Source organism: Thunnus thynnus, chromosome 19 (genome assembly GCF_963924715.1).
Source record: "Thunnus thynnus chromosome 19, fThuThy2.1, whole genome shotgun sequence".
Taxonomy (NCBI): Eukaryota; Metazoa; Chordata; class Actinopteri; order Scombriformes; family Scombridae; genus Thunnus; species Thunnus thynnus.
In genome coordinates this window covers 1,388,250-1,415,146 of record NC_089535.1, presented here as the reverse complement: position 1 = coordinate 1,415,146, position 26,897 = coordinate 1,388,250, and the positions used below count along the sequence as shown (strand labels likewise).

Below are 26,897 nucleotides of genomic sequence, written 5' to 3'. Positions count from 1 at the left end.
GTTTTATGCTGATCTGTATGATAGAATATAAACTGTTAAAATGACCTATAATCAATAATCAAAACAACATTTACTCTGTAATCTCCAATATTAGACTATTAAATTATTTTACATAGAAATGTAACTGTTGCAGCAAGCGGATCACTACCTGCTGGTCAACATGCCGACTGTAATCAGCTGATGTCACACTAATCAAACTCATTCACATCTCATTGATGAAAGAAAGAAATTCTAATAAAATGAAATTATTATTTTTTTCTATGTAATTTAGTTTTTAGGAGAGATCTTTGTATCAGCTTTTATCTTCTTATCTCTCCTGCACAGATGTTTATTTACTTTAAATGAATGAATAGTTGAGTTTATGCAGGTAAAAGTGTGTTTGTTACCTACATGTGAATGTCTCTGTGTACATATCAAATGTTTAAATATTGTATAAAAAATAGTATTTTATGATGCACAAATAAATCAAGTAAAACACAAATCAGATCTACTCATGCAAGAGGAAATAAAAAGCAGAAATAGACATTATATCATTTATCTGTCAAATATTCAGACAGTCAGAGCTTCACATCGGTACAGATGAAAATATTCATGTCACACTTGTTACCAAAAGTTTGATGTTATTTCAGTTCATAATGCGGACGAGAATTAAATATTGTCATAATGTTCATATTGTGTCTGTTGTAATTTTTGGTTATTGAATGTTTTCTGTCTCTTTGGCTGATAAAAGTTGTCATCAACACATCTGAATTCTTAGTAGAAGATCAGACAACTGAAATCCAAAATGAAGATAAAACATCATGTTGATCAAACACCTGAACCAATCAGCTCTTTGATCAGGTGACATCCATTCTCCCATCATGCCCTGATCCTTGCAGTGGCTGCTGGCCTGGAAACTGACTTACAAACATATTTTTTCACCAACTAATTACTATATTTGGAATAACAAGAATATTCAATATAAAATAAGTCAGTAATGGGTTGACAATGGTATTTATTGATTAAACAACTTGTTAATGCTGATGGGAAGTTACTAACAATAATGAATTCCTCTCTGAGTTCAGGTCACCAGTTATGCAGTGGTTTTTGATGCTTTGCTGAGGGCTGTGCTGCAGCTTCTCAGAGGTTCAGTAATCAAGGTTTCAATGATTAATCCATTCAATAGAGGTATATTCCTTGGAGAAGTTGACATTAAGAATAAATGCTTGAATAAATTGGAATTACATATAAGCTGTAACTCTGCCCCCAAGAAGATTCTTTGGGGCTTCGCTTTATGTAGAAATTAATTGGCAGAATATTTGGCGGTTAAACCCTCTGCTAACTTGAATGGGGATAAAATAATTCAATCGTGCGGCTCTTCTAGACTTTCCAAATGTTATTGAACCGAATGGATCAGATTCTGATAGTGAAATGAACCATTTTATAGAAATCAGAGATTCCTTCTCATTAGTGACACCTGTAGCCATTTAATGAGCTGTAACATCCTGGTGCTCGCACTCGCTTGTTTCAGCAAAGCATCTCTCACTCCCACTCAGTCTGCAGAAAATCCAGCCCGAGTTCTTCACGTGAAAATCAGACCACAGGCTGATACAGACAACCGAGAAAGTTGGGGAGGGTCTCAATTTTTATGTTACATTACTACCTGTTCACTCACTGGCACTGACAGGGTCTACATATGAAAAAAGCAGTTCAATCTCCCTTTATTGCATTTTCACAAATAGAATAAAGGTTTCAAGGTCAATAAGAAAAAAATGCTCCCGTAAAAATGAATAAAACTCAGGATTATGATACCCTGTGATGTCCCCTGTCATATTAGAGTATTGGTTTCTTGAGACTTTTTAATACTGAGCAGGCAGCAAATAGGCAGGAATAGGAATAAGACTGAAAATCAGTTTACCATGAGTAAGGGTAATGAGAAAAAAATGCTACAGTTAAAATAATCAAAATTTAGGATTTTAAATCAATTAAAGAACGTCTCATTCTATGATTCATTCTCATTTCATCTTCCCCCTATTTGTTATGTTTTTCAGTTCATGAATTAGCTTTAAAATGACTGAACAACGCCATCTACAGGCATTATACCACTAACTCAGTATTTTGAGATACTAAGTCATTATTTTGAGATAGTTTCTCATTATAATGACTTAGGGCTTCCATACACAATTGTATGCTGTCATATACGGTCGTGAAGAAAGACTGTTCTTAGGTTAGTTGAACTCTTGACTTTTGTTTCTATCTGAGGGTTGTTTACTGACCTATAAAGTTAGTAAACAGATATTTCAAAGTCCGTACAGCAGTATTTAAAGGACTGGCTGAGTGGCAACTCTTCAGACAAAAAATAAGATAGCTAGCTGGTATCTTTGTGTCCAGAAATATGATGCATTGTACTTCTGATTTTATGATTTGATTACATTATTTCATAACCTGACAATGCTGTCTTTGTGTGTTTATTGAGTGATCAAGCAATTTTCCACTACAAAACCAATGGGTGATGTCATGGTAGCTACGTCCATATTTTTTACAGTCTATGGAACCACTCTGCACTTGATGAACTGAAAGTAGAGAGAAAAAAATGCAATGTATGCACTCTATGCATTGCCTCACGTCCTATTGGACACAAACTTAGTTCTATAGCACATACTCGTGTTGTTCTCTCCTGCCTGCTTGTGTTGTATCAGCTCTCAGATGTACATTGCTTTGGATAAAAGTGTCTGCTAAATGAAAAATTTTAATTGTAATTTCCTGACAATAATATTAAAGGACAATAATTAATATTATTATCAGTGTGTAAATCAGTATGTGTCTAGAGGTCTCTCTTCCTCCTAAGAGATGTTAGTATCAGAGAGAACCAGAGCTTAGAGGGACTGAAATCTCTCACTCTAGATTTGTCTGTGTCTCTGGTTCCAGCCCTAACACTCATAGGCTGCATCCTCTCTTGAGAGTACAAATTTGTATTTTAACATTTTAGAGAATTGTTAAGAACAAGGGGCCTTTGAATGTATCTAGTAGTGGACCGTGGGGTCTTGCACAGGGCCTTCAGTGGTCACACACATGCAAGCCTGTTTCATACAGAGAACCCACAATATGGCCATAAAGAGGATCCGCCTTTGCTTTTTTACAGTGAAAGCCGGCATAAAGTTGCCTCCATGTGTGCTTTTACATGGTATGTCGGCATTCCGGATTCAGAGGCGTGACGGAGATCAGACTGATCAGAGCTGTAAACAACCATGAGCAAGTACAAAGACGTTATTAGGACAAGTGGAGGACATTTCTCTTTGTTTAATCATGTTAAAAGTTAAATTAGACTTTTCTGTCGGCTTCCTGACCCTGTGGTCGAGTGAGCTAGAGAGTGATGAAGAGAGGGAGCGCTAGTAATGTTAGTGAGGAAGCTGATGAATCAGATCAATAAAATGTGATTTTCTGATTGTTTCACAGCGGTCATGTTCTACAGCTCAAACACACCTGCATCCCCACACACCTCTTCAACCCTGCAGCTATACGCCACACAACCTGATGTGGTCTTAATACGGGCTAAACAACAGCGTCAGCTCCCAGTCCCGCCATGCTGACTGTCACACCGAACAGCGAGGCGGATTACAGGCGCAGTATTCCCACTGTGAACAGGCTGTGTAAAAGGGGCTAAAGTGCACTCATCACCAAAAACTAAACTCTAAAGAATATGCAAACTACGTCATTAAAAATAAATCCATTACAAAGTCGCATTTCGACACCTGTTAACTCATGTACTCAAAGCACCGGCTCAACAAGCTGAAACTATGCTAACCTCGGTATTTCTCCCAAACGTGCGTTAGCAAAACTGCCAACCTGGTCTTCTGATGGTAAACGTTCACTCATGTTGCTCAACTATCAGCCAACAATAAAGGAAAGATCTTAATCAACTCTATAGATAATTAATACAGCAGGACTCACCAGTCACTTGAAAACCTAATCCATCTTTCATTCCATCCTGCAATGCCTGCCTGCGTGAGCCCTGCATGCCCCACAGCACAAAGACATACCTGTGCTTATTGGTTGATATGACGACATCACTTGGGGCCTGCTAGCAGACCCTGGGGGTGTTCCAGTCGCCACAAATCAAATTTCGATTGGTTAATTTTGTTGTCACTCTATATTTGTGCCATGTATGCTTTCTATGAGTGGAGCCTGCAACCAAGGACCCAGCAGGCCCTGATAGCCGTATGAAGAAGCACAGACAGACACATCCAGTTCTAGCTCCAAATACTGGGTTCATGGTTATGATAGTAACTGAAATCAAACAAAATATTTTTTTAAAAATCACATAATTTTAATAACTAATTAAAGCTGCAAGCAGCGATGATCGGGCCCTCGCACCCCAGCGCATGTCGAAGTGACGCTCAGTCGAAGGGCTTTTGTCAGTGACTTGTTGTGTAAAGTTTGAGGCAGATCCAACCATGTACACTCAAGTTATATCAATTTCCTCTGTCATGGCGAAACATCAAAACTCAACGCCACGCCACGGCCAAACCATCATGATCATACACTACTCTAGATGACACACACTGATTTTGAAGTCCTTACGATGACATCTGTAGGAGGAGTGCGTTAAAATACAAGGTATGCGAAATGGCCAAAAAAAGGCGAAAATTGACCAGTTTTTCCAGATGGCCGACTTCCTGTTCAACTTACAATAAGGCGTCAACAGACTTTTTTGTGCGTCTTGACATTATACATGTGCCCTGTGAATTTCATCTCTCTACGTTAATCTGGAAGGCGGGGCTGCAATTTTGAAATTTTAAAGGGGGCGCTGTTGAGCCATTTTGCCACGCCCATTCAAAGCGACCACATAGGATTTTAGCTGACATCACTCTAGACATGTGTGTCAAGTTTCATGACTGTAGAGCAATCCCTTCTCCCTGAAAAACAGTATCATATTTCATGGCGAAGGATGTGTCGCCATGGTAACAGCATTCAGTTTTGGGTCATGAGCTGCCAAATGTAGCATCACCAAGGTCTTGTTTATTAGCTGACTTAATTTCAGGTGCATCAGCCAAATTTCCTAGGAGTAATTAGACAAAGTACGACGCATGATACTTCCTGTTGCCAGTAGGTGGCGCTATGACTTTCGCTAAATATGAGACTGAACATGTGTTCAGATTGGGACTCTTAACAAGCATATGAAATTTGGAAAAGATCAGACCACATGGAGTCAAGTTATAAGGCATTGAAATTTCATGGCGTCACATCGAAATTCGCCGCGTCGCCATGGCAACACCTTTCAACGAAGGGTCACCAACTTCATAATATAAGATCTCCAAGGTCTTGAGGCTATTCTCAGTAAATTTCAGCTGGATTCCATCACCGTGCTGCCCACAGGGCGTCAGAGCGTAAAACATGTAACTTCCTGTTGCCAGGAGGTGGCGCTATGACTCATATCCTGTATTGTCACATGGACCCGTTCAGGGCGGGACTCTTATGAAGCACAAAAGGTTTGGCTCTCTTAGGATCATGTATGCCGGAGTTATAGCCGTTTCATTTTTCATGGCGAAGGATCGAAATTCGCCGCCCAGCCACGCCCCCTAGGAAAGACTAATGAGAATTGTTTTAATAACTTTTAATCTCCTATGCCTGTAGATGATACGGACCGAATTTGAAAGTCCTGGGGTCAAATCTCTAGGAGGAGTTCGTTAAAGTATGCGGGCTGGAAATGACAAAATCGGTGCAAAATTTCAACTTTGATACAAAATGGCCGACTTCCTGTTGGAGTTAGGCTATGTGTCCTTGGGACTTTTTGGTGCGTCTGGTCATGATACATATGCATACCGAATTTCGTTCTCCTACGACAATCTGTATCGAGGGGATCAATTCTAGGTGGCGCTGTCGAGCCATTTTGTCCCGCTTTATTTCGAGACCCATAAAATATCGAAATTTTCGCCAGTCCTGACATCTGTGCAAATTTTCATGAGTTTTCGTGCATGTTTAGGCCCTCAAAAATGCGTTTGTTTCGGAGGAATAATAATAATAACTCCTTCAGTTTCAATAGGGCTTCGCACCGGTCGGTGCTCGGGCCCTAATAACATTATAATTCCTAATTTGTAATATTTTATGAACTAAAAATTACACCTCTAAAAAATGGTAGGGCCTGCAGAGAAGGTCCTGAAGGCCCTGACGGACCTCCTCTGACTGTATTTCAGTTGACGGAGCCTTTGGACAGGATCAGGAAGGTTAATCCAAAATGATAAGTTTTGCCTTTTCAGCAGATCCAATGGATCTACTTAAATTTTATTTCAGCACACAGGCAAAATATAATATGAAAGATCTCAAAAAATCTGTCTCTCTTCCTTTCTTACATGAGATTTGATACTCCTAAATGATGAGAGGTCTTCTTTAATATCATCCTATCAACAGAGTTGATAATGCAAAACATCTTTTTAGTGAAACAGTCATATTGTATTGTTGGGTGACCATGGGGTCACACAATGAGAGGCCTACATGTAAACTCTGAGGCCTCGAGGCCGCCTCCTTCCTTTGTTCCCCTGAAACAAAGGAACAGTGCCAAAATGCTGCTCATGGACTCCATACATACTCCAACATGCACTTTGCAAGTTCACACCTAGGTGCTAAACCGGAAACGGTCTCAACAACAGTCTCTCATTGGCAGAGACGCTCCAGCACAGAGGAAGTCATGATGACACAGCTGTGACATCACCGCCCCTTTAAAAACTAGGAGCATTGCTGGAGAATTACTAAGAGAAGTTCTTTTGTCATTATTGTGTTTAATATACTGTTAAAAGTGGCTGATTGAAGGAGTCAGAGCTCAAATTCAACCTTCTTTGTTCACCTGTAAATGTTGATAGCTCTCAGATATTAACATTCTAGGTGAACTCTTTTATGAGACTACCTTGTTTGGTTATTGGTCCCGGTTTCCGGATGGTGCCCCGGTATTGTTAATTCATATTAATAATTCTATTAATTTTTATAATATTGCTAATAATTGCTAATAACCAACCGTGCTCCTCACAGATCGCACAGTTGTGCCCCCTCTTGAGATTGTTTAACAGTTGTATTAACATCAATATTAATAATCTATTGATTTCATAATTAACAATTATCATACATAATTATTACTAATAACCAAATGCACTCCTACTAGTCCCAACAGTATCATCACGTGTATTAAAAATTCAAAGAATCAGAATCTAATGACCAAATAACTTCACATGACAGTTTGATACTTTGAGCAGAAGTGAAGAAAAGGTAGTGAGGGCAAATGTCACGTCAGCTTCTAGAGGTGAGAAGCCACAATATGTCTTTAGGTACAAAAAGAGGAACCTACATCCTGTTTCAGGCACAAGATGAGCTGCACAACCAGCACGTACTGAAAACCACAAACTGTCATTTAAGGGTCAGAGCACATGTTGCTTCTGTCACAACCCGGCTCTAGACTGTGGGGGGAAAAAAGTCACACGGGTATTCAATAGTTCAACATTTATGTAACACAAAGTACTCAAAACAAACAAAAAATAACAAAAGGTAGCGTTAGTCTGTGAAATCAGTCATGTAGATGAGTGAGTGTATGTTGTGTGGGTATTGTATGGTGAAACATAAGAAAAGGAACCAAAAAGTAACACAGGAGTGTGTTTGGGAGAGAAGAGAGGATCTGAACTTACTTCTCTGACTTTATATACGGGGCACACTGGGCCCAGGTGGGTCCCATCCTGATAATCAGTGTGCTCAGGAACCTGCAGCAACAAGGAGCACAAAGCAGAGAGGCCGCCACACTTCCTGTTGTCTTCACAGTGGAAAGTCTCTAACCTCCATAGTAATAAAACTATTTAATGCAAAACAATATTTATTAAAAAAGCTGATTATCTAAAACTAAAATATTTAAATAATTATTATCAGAATTGTATTAAAAAGGGTTATCAAAAACAATCTTAAAACACACATTATCAAAACAGAACTAAAAAAAGAGAAGTGAGTATATATAAAAGGAGAAGGATGTCATCAAAACCGCATCTTAATTTCAGTTACACAACACTCTCATATAAATGCAACAGCTTAAGCAAACAAAAGTTTAAGACAGTTCTCAGTGAGTAACATGTCCACAGTGTCTCAGCAACCTCGACCTCTTCTTCTCTTACAAAATGCACCAAATTCCTTACAATACAGACAGCAGGTATGCTTTCAGGGTTGAACATGATTTCAGGTCATTGTGGAAAATGAGAGGATTTCTAGCATCCATAGGTAAACAAATAGTGCATGCGTCACGAGTTTTAACCTGCTAGAATCTACTCCAACAGGAAGTGGCTGTTTGTAAGTGTAAGGCACACACCCAAGCACAGGACTCAGTGATAAGATGAAATGAAAGTGCTGATGCAGCAGCAAAAGCAGCTACACAAGCTCCAATCCAAACTGTGGTGCAAAAGAGCTAAAACTGTGCCAAAATGTTTGTTTTCTTATCTTGCAAGATTGACACATGGGAAGAAGGACCACATATCAACAGGGGGGATGATAGAGACTGCCAACAGATATTGGTACACACAATATCTGTTGATAAAATGTCAGATTACTTAGAGATTGATTTGAAAACATACTGTGCTTATCAATTCCAGACTGAGGGAGCAGTAGAGCGAGACAATAGCACTATCAAAAATAAACTAGCTGAAGTGTGTGAAGAACCTGGACTCAATCGAGTAAAAGTCCTCCCCTGAGTGCTATTGAGCATGAGGAGACGAGGCAAATCTAAAACAGGTTTGTCCTCATTTGAGATAATCATGGGAGACTCATGGACACAGGGATGTCTTCTCCTGAGCAATTACAACCCCTAAGGTGGGGGGGAGGTTGATGATACTATGCTAAACTACTGCATTAACCTCTCCAACTCTCTAAAGTCTACTCATACTCAGGTGAAAGCAGCACTGCCAGTACTGGGTGGTGGTTAAGGACTGCAAACAGCGGAACTGGCAAAAACCACATTGGACAGGCCCATTCCAGGTTCTACTAGTAACCAACTGCAGTAAAGATAGCAGAAAGAGCTACATAGATCCATGTCAGCCATTGCAGAAAGGCCACAGGTGAAATTATTATCATGCTATTAAGACGTCAGAGTTTGAATTTAACACCAGTCAAATTAGAGGGACTGCTTTTATCAAAAAAGGGGTGGGAGTGTGACGCAATGGGCAAAGTACCCAGATGTACTGCTGTCATCTGATATAAAGGAGTATTCTTACATTGATGTATTGGTACTTTTGCTGAAGTAAAGTGTCTGAGGTCTTCTTCCATAACTGACATCAGGAGACAGAGAGTTAAGCAGAAGAACAAAACTAAAACTACATCTTGAATGCTTTGTCTTATTTTATGTAGTGATTTGTGGTCAGAGATGTAAACACAGTGTTATCTCAGTCTCAGGTCTCCAGCAGTCAAACTAAATATGATTTTCAATGTTAACAATACAGATATTTACAGGAAGGACACATTTATAATCATTTTGTAAGACTTGTGGCACAAAGATATATTTAATTATAACGTAATCTAAATGTGTATAAATAAATACCATTTGATGGTTTTATAGTTATTTTGTCTGAATACCAGAATTCATTGTGCTCCTGAAACCACACCTACACCCTCTGCTGTGGTTTTTGCTTTTATCAGTCGCACCTCCTGTTTTACACAGTTCTTTCTGTTCTAATAGAGCAGGAAGCAGCGCTGCACGAGTCACAGTCTGATTCAAGAATCAGAGGAAATGACCTCACAGGGATCGGATTGAACAGGTAAGAAGCAGAGCAGTGTTTGTTTCATCAGGTTGTGTTTGATGATGTTGTTTTGCAGTAATAAGACGACCTGAGGGTTGAACTATGAACAGAGATTAGTGAGTTAGTGAGGTATGTTGAACCTGCAGGGTTTCAATGTCACAAAGGTTTCTCTCTTTTAACCTGCTACATCACCATGGTAACTCTCTGTTAACCTGCTACATCACCATGGTAACTCTCTTTTAACCTGCTACATCACCATGGTAACTTATGCTGCAAACGTAACCTGGTCTGGAGCAGGTTATGTTCTGAGTTTTGGCTTAAATAAAAAGTGCCGCCCTTTCACCAACCACCTGATTTGCTGCCAAGTCTGTTTAACACTGCTGATACTGCAGCTATTAGAACACTGATTAGAAAATTGATTGATTTGATGTCATATTGTAAATGTGTAATGAGGTTAGGGTTACTGTGGGATGAGATTCTGTTACAATATATCAAACTGTATTCCAAATAATAATAAAAAAAACTAATAAAGAACAAAAAACTAATGAAGAAATACTTTGAACAAAAAATAACAATAATAATAAAATTGATTAATCTATTGGTATTTATCACAGATAATATTCAATCTATAATATTAATTTCACTTTGATTTGGTCAAAACTAATTATGTAATTATTAAATGCTCTGTGCACGTCCCCATAAAAGAGGGCATTTGACGTGTCATTTGACCTTTTCTGAACAAAACGGACCGATTGCGTGCTGCCTACTTCAGTCAGGAGGAACAGATCATTACAACGGTAAGCTGTGAATAATATAAACACATTATCACAGCAAAGTGACACTGTTGCAAATAAGACAAGAGAAGAATGCTGACAGAAAATTGCTGATCGTGTGAATTCATTAATTAAAAAACTCATTCATAATTAGTTAATATACTTATTTTACCTGTCTGTGTCTCCCTCATCCAGAGCTCTTAAACTTTAAACTTGATGCAGCAGATTTAAACATTCAGGTCTGACTCTGTCCCATAATGAAGGATCAGTGGAAACCACTTTAGTTTTAGGCCAAATCAAAGTGAAATTAATATTATAGATTGAATATTATCTGTGATAAATACCAATAGACTAATCAATTTTGTTATTATTGTTATATTTTGTTCAAAGTATTTCTTCATTAGTTTTTTGTTCTTTATTAGTTTTTTTTTATTATTATTTGGAATACAGTTTGATATATTGTAACAAAATCCCATCCCACAGTAACCCTAACCTCATGCACCATTACGAATTTACAATGTGAAATATTAAATCAACTTGTTTGATATGATTTATTGATTGGGACAGTGTGCAGTCTTTAAACATTAAAGATACACCAGAGTTAGCTCAAAGCTAACTTACATCTTTAGTCCTCCACAATCAAAACATACAACAGCACAACAACAAACAGTACAAAGCAAAAAACACACAGAACACAAAATACAAAATACAAAATACAAAGCTACACAAAACAGCACATCACATACATCCACAATGTCAATCAGAAATTAATAATGTAAACTAGACTCAGCTGATTGGCCTTTAGTAGATTTTTTAATTTGACCTTGAATGTATTGATTGAACTGCAGTTCTTCATATCATCAGGTAGGACGTTCCACTGAGTTGTGGTTTTCACATGTTGTGCAGCCCTAACCTGTGATGAGTTTGATGTCTCTACGTCTACACTGAGACGTTTTATTCTTGCAACACTGTTTTAGTGTAAAAGGACTCACAGTGTCTCCAGGTAGTTTTCATAGAGACCTCTGTCCACAGAGAAACACCTGAACAAGAGAGAAACAGCCAACTCTGTGATTGTAAGATTTCATTTTATTTACATGAAGGAGCTGAATCATTGCAGCCAATCACACCATGAAACAATCAATTATGAGATAATTATTGATTGATCAGTGTTTTAGTAGCAGGGGTCAGCAACCCGCTGAGCTGCAGGTGGATTTACATCATTTCAGTTGAAAGGTGATTCATTTTTCAGCAGGCAGTTGTATCTTTTATTTTTTCTTTTCCAAATTTTATTTCCAAAACATTCAAATATACAAACAGTGAAGACATGTGCTCAACACAATGGTATATAAAGAAACAACAATATGAATTTAAATAAATATATAAAAAACAAAAAAATAATAGTAATTTTAAAAAACTGAGTTGGGAGAAATAAACTTCATGAATATAAAATTATGATGAAAAAATGTTATTCTTCTTTAAAGAGTTTAACATACAGTTTAACAGTTTTATTACTTTTAGTGTTTATTAATTTGAGAGTCTAATATATTTTTTTTAAATTCATAGAAAAAAATCACGTGGTTATATATAAATAAATACACCTCCTCTGTGAAACATGTTTTACAGTTCAGAGTTGGAATCATTTTGGAGATATTTTAATGGTTGAAGTTAAAAAAGTTAAAATTGTGCAAAAACACACAAATCACAGACTGTTAACATGTAAAACCATCCATACATGATATATAAATACATAATCTTCTGATAGTCCAGTTATGAGAATTAAAATGGTGAAAGTATCTCTTAAATATTATTAAACTACTTGAATAACTTCACTCCATCGGTGACAGAGTGTCAGAGAGGAGTTACAGGAAGCCATTTTGTTGTGATCTGATCAACATGCAGCAGCAGGATGTGAGAGCTGAGTGTGATTCAGGTTTATTATGACACAGAGACACAGAGAGTATTTCTGTTTTATCCTAGTATTTAAAATTGTGACATTGAGACTTTTAACCTGCTAGAATCTACTCCAACAGGAAGTGGCTGTTTGTAAGTGTAAGGCACACACCCAAGCACAGGACTCAGTGATAAGATGAAATGAAAGTGCTGATGCAGCAGCAAAAGCAGCTACACAAGCTGCAATCCAAACTGTGGTGCAAAAGAGCTAAAACTGTGCCAAAATGTTTGTTTTCTTATCTTGCAAGATTGACACATGGGAAGAAGGACCACATATCAACAGGGGGGATGATAGAGACTGCCAACAGATATTGGTACACACAATATCTGTTGATAAAATGTCAGATTACTTAGAGATTGATTTGAAAACATACTGTGCTTATCAATTCCAGACTGAGGGAGCAGTAGAGCGAGACAATAGCACTATCAAAAATAAACTAGCTGAAGTGTGTGAAGAACCTGGACTCAATCGAGTAAAAGTCCTCCCCTGAGTGTTACTGAGCATGAGGAGACGAGGCAAATCTAAAACAGGTTTGTCCTCATTTGAGATAATCATGGGAGACTCATGGACACAGGGATGTCTTCTCCTGAGCAATTACAACCCCTAAGGTGGGGGGGAGGTTGATGATACTATGCTAAACTACTGCATTAACCTCTCCAACTCTCTAAAGTCTACTCATACTCAGGTGAAAGCAGCACTGCCAGTACTGGGTGGTGGTTAAGGACTGCAAACAGCGGAACTGGCAAAAACCACATTGGACAGGCCCATTCCAGGTTCTACTGGTAACCAACTGCAGTAAAGATAGCAGAAAGAGCTACATAGATCCATGTCAGCCATTGCAGAAAGGCCACAGGTGAAATTATTATCATGCTATTAAGACGTCAGAGTTTGAATTTAACACCAGTCAAATTAGAGGGACTGCTTTTATCAAAAAAGGGGTGGGAGTGTGACGCAATGGGCAAAGTACCCAGAGAGTCTAATATATTTTTTTAAATTCATAGAAAAAAATCACGTGGTTATATATAAATAAATACACCTCCTCTGTGAAACATGTTTTACAGTTCAGAGTTGGAATCATTTTGGAGATATTTTAATGGTTGAAGTTAAAAAAGTTAAAATTGTGCAAAAACACACAAATCATAGACTGTTAACATGTAAAACCATCCATACATGATATATAAATACATAATCTTCTGATAGTCCAGTTATGAGAATTAAAATGGTGAAAGTATCTCTTATTATTATTAAACTACTTGAATAACTTCACTCCATCAGTGACAGAGTGTCAGAGAGGAGTTACAGGAAGCCATTTTGTTGTGATCTGATCAACATGCAGCAGCAGGATGTGAGAGCTGAGTGTGATTCAGGTTTATTATGACACAGAGACACAGAGAGTATTTCTGTTTTATCCTAGTATTTAAAATTGTGACATTGAGACTCTGCCCCCCCCCCCCCCCCCCCCCACTTCCTCTCTGTTTGGGTGTTTGAACTATTTTACTTTTGTTTTCTTCACCGCCGTGTCGCAGATATTATTCTCCGTATGGTAAGGTCATAACTGACAGTTTTCAGTGTTTAATGACTCCTCTCTGCTCTCACTGTTAGTTTAATGAGTCGCTCGGTTGTTGAAAGTGTTTGTGTGAATATCTTGTGTTTGTCTTCAGATCAGATCTGTTAACAGTTTGTGTTCAGGATCAATAACTGCTCCAACAGCAGGAGAGATGATGGTGACATATAGTCATGTGTGAATGTGTTGCTTTTCAATGTTAATGATGATCCATCAACAACTTTGATGTTTTCATGTTTTATATTGTTGCAGATGTGTTTCTCTGTGCTGAAGTCAGTCTTAAGTTGAGTGTAAATAACTGACTTGTCATCATACAACAGGTAGGAAATTATTATTGAAAACAGTCTAATGTTTTATTTCTATTTGTTGTTAATATTATTATTAATTCCTGCAACAGACTATCCACAGGATCAGGCTCAATGTGGATTGGTCTTTAAGCTGAATGCCTGAAATTTTTGTCAGTTGACTTAAAATTAATGTTTAATGATACATATACAAAAGCAAAAAACAAGTGTGAAGTTTAATCATAAATTCTTACTGTTAACCAGCACTCATTACCTTTCCCAAACTTAAATAACTTCTTGATAGAATTTAAATTGTATATGGATTCTTTAAAGTAAAGCAAACTTAGCTCCCAAAAAATGTGTTTGACTGTAAAAAGCAATTATCAAACATGACAAAGAGTAAAGTTTATATAGACACCAAATTAGTTGCATCATGCTGACGTCATTATATGAACAATTCATGGCAGGACTTGATACATAATCAAGATAAAACACATTATCAGTGTCTGAAATAATCACAAAAACTGTCACATAATCCCACACATCTATACAAAAATATAAATACATACAAATATGATAAAAATATTAACATTTACAACAACAAATATATAAAAATATATATTTGTTGTAAAATATAGATTACTTACAGAGAGACTGTAGATAATAATAACATAAACCACCATCAACAACAACAAAGTGATGTTTGAGTTTTGACTTCAGACTGTTTTCTTCTCCACAGACGTTGGAAGTAGGTGAAGTTGTTCCTGAAATCCTGCACAGCAGAGACCAGAATCTCCTGATCCTAGCTGTGTGTCCGTAGAGAACAATAGGACCATGGATCCACCTCCTCTTTCCAAAACACATGGAGAGTAAGTCAAGATAATGTCACTGTATTGTTTTAGGCTTTTGAACATTTGTTGATGAGGGGAAGCTGAAGCAGCAGACAGTATCAGGAGACCAGAAGCACTGCAGATTCTGTGCTCACAGAAGGAGCACGAGGAGAACATGTCTCCATGTCTCTGATGGAGGTCACTGAGGGGGAGTTAAAAACAAGGAGTTGATGAGATACACTCTGAGATGCTGAAGTTTCTGGACATTGTGGGGCTGTCTTGGCTGTCAAAAAAGGGGGTCCAGAGGATATGATCTAAATATTGAGGTATCACACTGCTCAGCCTCTCTGGAAAGTTTATGCTGGATGCTGGAAAGGTGGCGGATCGTTCAAACTCAGACTGAGGTGAAGTGATTGGGATTCTGTCCTGGTCCTGGATTTGGGGATGCTGGAAGTCAGTCAGAGTTGGGGGTGCTGAGAGAAAGTTTATATAATGACATCAAATTAAATGCTGCGCAACATTCATGATTTTTGTATTAATCTGAATGGCCAGAGACATTTTACACCAGTTTTAGAAGATTTTACACACAACAGACAACAAACTTAAATACCAACATGCTGTATGTCAAAGCAGCGTAGCAGCATATTCAGCTATGGACAGTTCACACACAGGATGCAGGTTTATTCCTAATCAGAAGATAATTTATTGTTGATGGAGCCACAGCCACGTTATACAGTACAGGTAACAATACAACAAGGCACACACACACACACACACACATACACACACAGCAACCAAAAACATTAACAAGTAACTCTGAACAGGCTGTAGGCAGTGCTTTATAAACAGGCTTTCATTGATAACTACACTCTAAAACACAACTCTACACTACAGAGACGTCCTCTTGCTCTCATTTGAAGCATGTTGCACTACCAGATCTGTGACAGAAACTAGAAATAATGTAACTTACTAAATGATATAATCAATTCATTCATATGCCCTGTAACTGGTGAGACAGGAAATTGAGAGACGGTAGCGAGCTACATAACTAATCACCCTGTTGCACCATCACACCAAGTTTAAAACAATGAACACACAAAGCATCTGAAATTTACAGCAAACCAGTACATAATATAAATATTGTAATCCAGACCAAAGTGAGCCTGTATGGTGGCAGGAAACATAATAAAAACACATCTATTATTGGTCACTAATATTCATGATCCATCACACCTAGCTACGTCACGTCCTCTGTGTTTGTGCATCAGATACACAGAAAATACATGAATGTTCTAACATGAAATGAAATATGATAAAAAGAAAATAACAAAGGCTGGATTTTAACCATCGAACAAACCAAGTTTTATAGACTGCATACGCTGAAATGCTACTCTGGATCAGTGGACCAGCTGTTTACCCTTTCAAGGATCCTGGAGGGAGGGATCATGAGAGTCTGTCCATCTGCTTTACATGTGTTTTGTAGAATTGTAGTGTTTTTCCATTGTGTGGTCGTCATTGTTACCGGTGCCAGACCTAGGGGAAATCTGGACCGGCAGCAAAGGTTACACAGGCAAGGGTGCACTGTGTAGCCGATAAAAACATCGTGTGGATTAATAAGGGAGAGAGCCAAAGTTAGCGTCTTGCTCTAGCCGATGCTCATTTAATATTGAGCTGCACATGAGCAGAGCAGGTTCGAGTGACCTCCCTCAGGTATCCACAGTGGCATTAGAGCGCTGTCTACTGACATCTTTGAGTATTGACCTGATGTCAAAACTGTATAAACAGAGTTAGATTAGTTCAAATAGTTAACAAAAAATTAGGGGGGGTCTGTTTACATAAAAAACTTAACATGTGGCATTTCCAACCCATTACACCATGCCATGATCAGTTAGGAGTAGTCGAGTCATGCTGGCACAGTTCAAGTATGTTTCCACTGCACACAGCATGGCAGGGTAAAAGACGTTGTTCACCTTGATGATGTGTTTTGTCAGCAATCAGCTCAGCTACCAATCAGGATCACAGCAGCACAACTCAGACAAAAAAGGCCTCCAGCTACATGCTGTTTGTCAAGCATATTGTTGTGAGCACAGTGCAGTCATTGAAGACAACCCAGATCAATGTTTTTAATTTTTAGGATTTTTTCATGTTGACTTTGGCAGCTTAACAGCAAGAGGACATTGTTAGAGAAATATTAGTCAAGTCAAGTCAGTTTTATTTATATAGCACCAAGGGCTCTTTTCACATAGAGCAGGTCTAGACTGAACTCTTTAATTTACAGAGACCCAACATTCCCCCATGAGCAGCACTTGGCGACATCGACAAGAAAAAAACTTCCCTCAAGCAGAACCGGGCTAATAAAAATAACAACAACAATAATAATAATAGAAATATGCCTTATAAAAACTAATAACTAATAATAATAATAGCAGCAGCAGTGGGCATCAAGCTGGACAGCAGTCGGTCTGTAGCTGAAGGTTTCCTGCAAGACGAGAAAACACAAAAAACTTAATCAGTTAAGCCAAGTCAGTAACATACATTAATGGTACATGAATGCATACAGATGGAGAGGAGGAGGAGGAGAGAGGAGCTCAGTGCATCATGGGAAGTCCCCCAGCAATCTAGGCCTATAGCAGCATAACTAAGGGCTGATCCAAGGTGAGCCTGGTCGGCCCTAACTATAAGCTTTATCAAAAAGGAAAGTTTTAAGCCTACTCTTAAACATAGAGAGGGTGTCTGCACCCCGGACCGAATAATATATGATAATAATATATGAAGAAAAATATGGCGGCTCTGCCTCCCATTCTACTTTTAAAGACTGTAGGAACCACCAGTAAGCTGCATACTGGGAGGGCAGTGTTCTAGTGGGGTAATACGGTACTATGAGCTCTTTAAGATATGATGGTGTCTGACCATTAAGAGCTTTGTAAGTTAGGAGAAGGATTTTAAATTCTATTCTGGATTTTACAGGAAGCCAATGCAGCGAAGCTAAAATGGGAGAAATGTGGTCTCTTTCTCTAGTTTTAGTCAGAACACGTGCAGCTGCATTCTGGACCAGCTGGAGAGTCTTTAGAGACTTGTTAGAGCAGCCAGATAATAAGAAATTGCAATAATCCAGCCTAAAAGTAACAAATGCCTGGACTAGTTTTTCTGCATCTTTTTGAGACAGGATGTGTCTGATTTTTGCGATATTATGTAAGTGAAAAAAGGCAGTCTTTAAAATTTGATTTATGTGAGAGTTAGAGGACATATCCTGATCAAAGATAACTCCAGATTCCTTACGGTGGAGCTGGAGGCCAGGGTAATGCCATCTAGAGTAGCTATATCATTAGGGCCCCAGCATGAAGGTGCCAGGGGCCCAACGGTTATTCTTTAAAGATAGGATTTTTTTTTTTAACTTAACCTCTTTAAAATGGCATTTTTATGCCACACAGATTATTTCAACCATTACCTCAGGGCTCAGAAATGCAAAAACTTAAGTTCTTATAATTTAGGCTACTTATTTTTAAAGGTATAATGTGTCAGAATATGTTTATTTTAGTTTTAAACATTCTGCAATTAACTAAATTTATCAACAGAATGTGAAGAAATCACAGTTTTGACATAATGTCAAAGACCTATATGTATTGTGTTACAGAGATATCTACTGAAGTTAGCATGCTAACCAGCTAGCGCCTGTACTGTCTCATAATACCACTTTGTACCACAGGGGCGATAGTGAGTCACTGTAGCGTCCAGTCTGCCCTCAGTCTAACATGACAGGAAGAAGAAGTAGCTGCCCTGAGCCCTAGCAGTAATGGTGGATCCAGGCTGAATGCTGTTGAGATTGTCGCTGTAGGACTGTTTAAAGTATGTGTGGTAATATGGTAGTAATATGTGGTCAGTTTATCCAAATAATGCTTGTTTGGAAAGTTGCACCTACATTGTCAGAGCAGCCAGCTGCTGCTGCAGACACTGGCCAGATGAGACATCAGCTGGTCACATCAGCTGATCTGATGAACTGCACTGAGTTGCACCATGAGACATTTGGCATCGTAGCACATCATAGTAAGCTGGATCGATATTGAAATATCATATCAATAAATTAGTTCTCTACTGGATGACTGTGTTGTAAAATGGCAGCAATTAATGAAAAGATGATGCTGTTTGGTAGAAAAAGTTGTTTTACTATCAGTGAGTTCTCTGACATTTTATGACTGACACCTATCCTAGGAGCATGTGTGTAACTATCAGTTGTTACTCAGAGTTATGTTGTAATTTATCTCCATGGAGGAAGGGGAAGAGATGTGAAATGTCGCCCCCTATTTGTTTAGATCAGCTGGACAATTATTCCGTCTACAAGGAGGAATAGATGAGACTGAAACTGACAACACTTTGAATCTGAGTGAATAAGAAAACACCTCTCCTCCATTGTTCTCTTACAGATGATCTGTCTGGTTCTTAGATTTCAACAGGTGACATTCTGGTCAAAATTCAACATTTTTCAGGTTTAAACTGCCTTTATTTGTCTTTTGTTGTTTCAGGATCCATCAGCAGAGACCAGACTCTCCTGCCCCCAGCTGTGTGTCCATGAGGAGTGACTGGTCCATGGATCAACCAATACGTTTTAACAGTGAAAGGTATCAACTTAAACCTGACAGAAAGGCGTTTCTGACAAAGAAAGTTCTTATCTATATTAAAACTTTTGATAGCAAATATATTCTTCACCACTATTTTGTCCAGGAAGAATGTTATCCTGTTTTGTTTTCATCAGTTGACAGGAACAAGATCAATAAACTGATCAGCATCATGTTTTATCTTTGACTTTCAAAGTGCTCTGTGAAACTGGGATGGCTTGTGTCCATGAAATGAGAAAATTAAAACTTTGATGTAGAATTAAACCAAATACTGTGAAATAATCACCTGCAAATAGTTTAAATCAAAACTATTCACACCGACAGTGATACGAATTTGTGACAGAAACACAGAAACACGAATTTGCAAAAGAATTTGCGACAGCTCATTCTGCTGTCAGTCAGCCTGGTGAGGGCAGTTTGTCCAGCGGCTGCTTCTGTGGACAGAAATGCTGAACCCTGAACCGGTGTGGACTGAACGGATATAACGCTCTCCTCTTCTTTTGTCGAGTGAGGAGGATCATCATCATCACTGGATGATGATCTCTGACCTGCGTTCAGCGTCTCTGTCCACAGCTGCAGCTCCTGGAGAGCTGAGAGGACAAACTGCCTTCACCAGGCTGACTGACAGCAGACACTTACTGAACATGTGTTTGTATTTATAAATACATGGTGATGATACATATGATACATGATACATCAATGTATTGATTCATTGGCTTTATTTCTCCCAGTGTAGTGAGTGAACCTACCTGTCTACCTGCAGTGCTCACAGACAGACTGGGAGCTGATCAATCAATATAGATACGGCAAATAAGTTCAAAACACACACAACAGGATACTCAGTTCTATGTGAGAGTACTCATGACACAAACAACAGTTTGAATTAATCGCATGGAAAAAACGCCCCCAGTGTGTAAAGGCCTTTACATGTCAGTATGAAGATTCTACATGGTTCCTGCTGTGAAATACTGACCTTTGAACCTTGACCTCTGATTACACAAATGTGTTTACCAACCCCTTAAACTCCTCAGTGTACTCTCAATTCACTCACATTTACAACTTCTTATTCTAGGAAAAATGTTAATATTTTTTAAAAACTACAATTCCCGAGAGCAGCGCCATGCAGCTTGATACAAATCAGCACCACAGTTGTAGTTCATCCAGTGAGCAAAGTAGGCTTGTAAAATAGGGTCGTGAAAAGATATATCTACCGAATATATCAAATATCTAGTACAGCCAAACTAGATGATCTATGTTAAGTAAAGATTATGTTTTATTTCAGATATTTTAGCCAAAAAGTAGTCAAATGCACAAAGGGTCCTATTTTAACAATCTGAAGTGGGCGGTCTGAAGTGCATGGTGCAACTGCATTGAGGGTGTGTCCAAATCCACTTTTGCTATTCTAACGGTGGAAAAATGGTCGCTGTGCCAGGTGCATGGTTCAAAGGGGTTGTCCATAGTCTCCTCATTAATCATGGGTGTGTTTTCGGCATAAATGCAGTAAACCAATCAGAGTGTCGTCTCCCATTCCCTTTAACAGCCAGGTGTACTTGCACCTTGGTGGATTGCTATTATGATGACACATTTGCCAAGTAGTGAGATGGAAGCTTCTCTGCAGAGGAAACGGATCTACTGGTGCACAAAGTGAAAGCGCACGATCCATAACGGGCACACTGCTGCTCCTGGACCCTCAGTGGCCCCAGACCACCAGTTTAACATCCTGTTCATTAATTTGTTGTTTGTTTGTTGTTTGTTTGTTGTTGTTATATTTTTGGTTTCTTTAAAATCGTTTTGTTCAGTCATGGAGTAACAGGTCAAAACAGCAGGGTTTTAATTGCTGAAAGTATGGAAACCTGATCACTGTACTCTAACAAATGTTAAAGAATATTTGTTAAATATTGTTCAATAATTAAATCATTAATATTAATCATGTAAAGAATCATTAACACAGTTATCAGGACTTGATCAGCTCTCCATGGTTCTGATCCTGCTGCTGGCAGCAGCTAGAAGCTGTGCAGATTTATTTCCTTCTTTAGTTTAATCATTGTTTTCACCTCATTTATTTCCTCATGTCATCATGTATTGATGCAGCAGGAAAGTTGATCTGTGTCTGATCAGCTGTTGTCCGTCTGTTTAAATACCAACGTGTATTACTGTCTTGATAATGCTCCTTAAAATAACACTGAAACACTGCGTCATTGATGTTAGACCAGGTTTTTATTGGTCAATAGCACAATCGCTTTCTGCTGCCTCAAGATAGCAATGCGCCAACAATACACCTGACCACACCTCATTTAAGACCAACACGCCCATGGATGCTCTGATGGGCACAAATGCATTTGCTATTTAAACAACGTGGGCGCCGGACGGGAGAATGACAACTGCATCAGTCTTAAACTAACAAAGACACTTGCTTTGTGCCGGGCGTAAGATAGGACCGTAAATGTGCGTGTGTGTGTGTGGGTGGGGGAACTCAATGAACCAACAGCACACAAAAATCTTAATCAGTATGGAATAAATTCAGTAATTAAAAGTAAATAGCAGATATTATAGTAAATAAAAGTTTTGTAGCTTAACACAAAGTGGCCTTTGTTTGTCTCCATAGTAACGGTCGTGGAGGCTCATGGGTAATGAAGTCGCTTCCGCAATTGAAAACTGACAAAAAACCCTTCAGTTCTCAGAATCGAAAGAGAAATAATTAATACTGATGGCCTTAACATTAACCATCATATTGTTGAGTTATCAAGGACACTTTTGTGTTTTTTTGTTGACAAAATGTTAAAGATATCATTAAAAGAAAACGTTGACACGTTGACAGGAAGGAAAATACTTCCGGGCAGCTGATACTCCAGTCAGCCAATCGCAAAGCTTCAAATTCTGGATTTCAAATTACATTACAAACACTTACATAAAATAACACAAATAACATAACAGCTCAGATAACTACACAATACAAAGACAATGATTCAAACAACATGCAAATATGTGGTTTCAGCGGCAGCAGGGCCCATAGCAACCACCATAGCAACAGTAGATGTTGCATTTCTACAGTTTCTAGCGAGACATGAAACAACCTTCATAATAACTAACAAACTAAACATCATATACATTCACTGAACAAAGATTATGAAAATAAAATGTACATTTCTTGCTGGAAATGTCATCAAAATGCATTTTAATATTGAAACTATCCTAAAATATTGCATTTTCCACTGAGAATTAAAGAAATGTCAGCCATTTTGTTTGTTTTTGCAGACAGAAACTTGACAGTCACATGATGAGGACGCAGTCCAATAGAAAAGAACAGGACAAAACAAAAACATAGGGATCTCACAATTTTAGAGCCGTTATTGCGAAACTAATCCGTTTTGCACTGTGGACCAACGTAGCTATTAAACATTTTGATGTGAGACTGGGTTGGTATGTTACACAGCAGAAGAGGATCCTGTTTAATTGACTGTAATCTGAGTCTCTGCCCTCACAGTCAAAACCAGAACTCACATTTAGGCTAAAATCTCCAAATGTGACTGTTTGGTTTGACGTCATTTTATTCATATTCTACAATCACAGATGTCACAGCTGCAGTATTTATATTCCACTGTACTATTATTCATTCTGGAGCACAAGAGTCACATGAAACCAGATACTGTTGTATGTATGTATGTGAAAAATAATTAGAAATGTATTTAACTTGTCAGTTTTATGAGAAAGGAATGAGTTGATTGAATCTCTACTTTTTCGACAGGACTTATAACACAACTTATGAGGACATCATCTCCAAAAGTTCTCTGATCTCTTCAGGATCTCCTGATGTCTACCTGCTGAGACCAAAGGAAGAGAAGTTTGGAAATCTGACAAGAAAAACTGTTGGTGAGAAAAACCTGAAGAAGAAAAACAAAACCATCTTACTTGTTGGTGAAACAGGAACAGGAAAGTCTACTCTGATCAATGCTCTGGTCAACTACACCATGGGAGTGAAGTTTGAGGATGACATCTGGTTTGAGATCGTAGAAGAAGAGAAGAGAAGATGTCAGACAGAGAGTCAGACATCAGATGTGATCGTGTACCAGATCTTTGGTTTTGAAGGTAAAACTCTGCCCTTCTCTCTGACCATCATCGATACTCCTGGATACGGAGACACCAGAGGGATCAAACAAGATGACATCATCAGTCAAAGATTATTTGACTTGTTCCGTTCAGAAGATGGAGTTCATGAAATTGATGCAGTGGGTCTGGTGCTGAAGGCGAGTGAGAATCAACTGAGTGACCGACAGAAGTACATCTTTGATTCAGTGATGTCTCCGTTTGGAAAAGATCTGGAGGAAAATGTTGTTGCTCTCATCACACACTCAGATGGAATAACACCTGAAAATGCTCTGAAAGCTCTTGAAGTTGCAAACATTAAATGTGCCAAAAATGAGGAGAATCAGCTCGTTCACTTCCTGTTTAATAACAACCAGACCACACAGAGAACAGAGGAAACAAAGGCTGCTTTAGAGAACGCATGGAGGGTAACAGAGACAGGAATGAAACGATTCACAGACTTCCTGGAAAAATCTAAACCACAAAAGCTGATAACAACTGTTGAAGTGTTGAACTCACGCATCAGAATAACAGCCTGCATCCAAAACCTGCAAGAAAGAATCCAGCTGATTGAACTAAAACAGAACGAGATCCAACAGACTCAAGAAGCTCTGAAGAAACATGAACAAGAGATGAAGAAGAATGAAGAGTTCACTGTAGAAGTTGATGAGGTCTACAAAGACAAAGAGCCTATTGATGGAGGGATGTGGTGGTTGGTTTTTTATGAAGGAGCTGTCACCTGTAACATCTGTGAAGAGAACTGTCACCATCCTGGATGCACAAAGGCCTGGAGTCCAAAACACTGTGAGGTCATGAAAGATGGTCGCTGTACTGTTTGTACCAATAAGTGCCCTGCATCAGATCATGTTAAAGAAAAGTGGAGATATGTGAACAAGACCAGGAAAGTTAAGAAGACCTTTGAAGATGTGAAAGAGAAATATGAAAAAAAAAAGGTAGATTGTGAGCAGAAGAAGAGCCTTCTGGAAAATCTTCAAACAGAGATGGAAGAACTGAGAGCAGAGAAGATTCAGATTCAGCTGCTTGAAGAGGCCTACCAACATGTGGAACAACTAGAGCGGATCGCCCTGAATGATAATTCTCTGTCCACTTATGTCCACTTGGACTTCCTGATTGAGAAGATGAAGGAGATCGGAGCCACAGAGAAGGTCAAGAAGCTAGAGGAGATGAAAAAACGAATGGATGAAAAAAACAAAGCAGAGCTGCGATACATGTTTGGTAAACTAACAGCAGCTGAAGATACAGTGATGTAGATGAACAACATCAGACAGCTGTGTAGACAACAAGCTCTACACTGTTCATATAAATGTTTAAACATCACAAACATTATTTCATTATAATCTTATTAAGTGTCATGTTGATAACTGTAATAATTTTTTTTTCAAAGAGACGCAATCATCTTTTAATTTCAATTGTGTGATTCTGGGAAACCGCCTCCTCTGTGATATATAACTGTTCATTTAGTTTAATGTTTAATTATCATTTGTTGATCCACTTCAGTGAAAGTAAAGCCAGAGTTTATCTTATAGTGACAGCAGCTGTTGGTTTTCTTGTTATGGATTCTCACATCAATCACTCTCATAGTTCAGCCTCTTTTCTGCTCTCAGCTTCATCAGATCAAAACTCTTCATCAGTGTGTTCAGCTGCACTTCAGTAACCAGTTTACAGTCGACTCTCGGCACTCCGCTGATTTCTGTCCTGTCATGTAAACCAGAAACCTGGTTTTTGTATCACAGTAGAGGATTACAGAAACCTGAGGTTCCTCGATCCTCACTTGAACCGGAAGTCGTTCTGCTCCGCCATCTTGCAGGTCGTCCCAAAGCTCTTATTCCTGCTCTGAGGAGCCATGAGTGAAGATACACAAGAGCCTTCACGTCTTTTACCGGCCGACACGCCTCCTTATTGGAAAGCTGATCAGTAGGCTTGTTTGAGATGAACTGCTCCTTTCTTGTAAAGTGGAGGGATCAGGCGGCAGAATCAGCAGGAAGTGACAAAAAGCTGCAGTCAAGTCAGACAGTTTCCAGCAGCTTTCAAAGAATCTACAGGAAGTCACAGAAATATTTACATCCTGTTAGATCTGATCCTGATTTAATAAAATGTTATCAGATCAATCTACTCAAGCTCAGCTGATCAATCACTAACATTGTTTTAATGCTGATCTGTATGATAGAGTATAAACTGTTAAAATGACCTATAATCAATAATCAAAACAACATTTATTCTGTAATCTCCAATATTAGACTATTAAATTATTTTACATAGAAATGTAACTGTTGCAGCAAGCGGATCACTACCTGCTGGTCAACATGCCGACTGTAATCAGCTGATGTCACACTAATCAAACTCATTCATACCTCATTGATGAAAGAAAGAAATTCAAATTAAATTAAATTATTATTTTCTTTTCTATGTAATTTATCTTTTCTTGATTTTTTGAGAGAGTTCTTTGTATAATGTTTTATCTTCTTATCTCTCCTGCACAGATTTTCATTTTAAGTTTATTTCTTTTTTGTTTATTTACTTCAAATGAATGAATAGTTGAGTATATGCATGTAAAAGTGTGTTTGTTACCTATATTTTGTTATGCACAAACAAATAAATAAAGTAAAACACAAATCAGACCTACTCAACATGCAAGAGGGAAAAAAGCAGAAATAGACATTATATCATTTATCTGTCAAATATTCAGACTGCTAGGGCTTCACATCAAGAATTAAATAATGATGTAATGTTCATATTGTGTCTGTTGTAATTTTTGGTTATTGAATGTTTTCTGTCTCTTTGGATGATAAAAGTTGTCATCAACACATCTGAATTCTTAGTAGAAGATCAGACAACTGAAATCCAAAATGAAGATAAAACATCATGTTGATCAAACACCTGAACCAATCAGCTCTTTGATCAGGTGACAGCCAGGCGTTTCCCATCATGCCCTGATCCTTGCAGTCAGTGGAGAACAGCTGCAGCTGCAACAACTGCGGCCGACTTGATCTCGTCAGGTTGTTGTTGCCCACATCTGCATGATGTCAGAGCGAGTTGGGATCAAA

At 38.4% G+C, this 26,897-nt stretch overlaps 1 protein-coding gene and 1 long non-coding RNA gene across 2 annotated transcripts in view; one reads left to right on the top strand and one right to left on the bottom strand.

The window, feature by feature from the left end:
* The window catches only part of LOC137170626 (uncharacterized), a 303,513-nt gene that overhangs the window by 97,402 nt on the left and 179,214 nt on the right, over positions 1-26,897 (top strand). Inside the window, exon 3 of the mRNA XM_067574134.1 lies at positions 19,657-19,752. Within this exon, the coding sequence (XP_067430235.1) occupies positions 19,657-19,752 (96 nt within the window). The remainder of the gene's footprint in view (positions 1-19,656; positions 19,753-26,897) is intronic.
* LOC137170650 (uncharacterized) lies at positions 264-26,897 on the bottom strand. Its single transcript, XR_010924647.1, has 2 exons — positions 26,473-26,897; positions 264-487 (listed from the first exon to the last, which is right to left on the bottom strand). It is a non-coding gene; the product is annotated as an uncharacterized lncRNA (long non-coding RNA).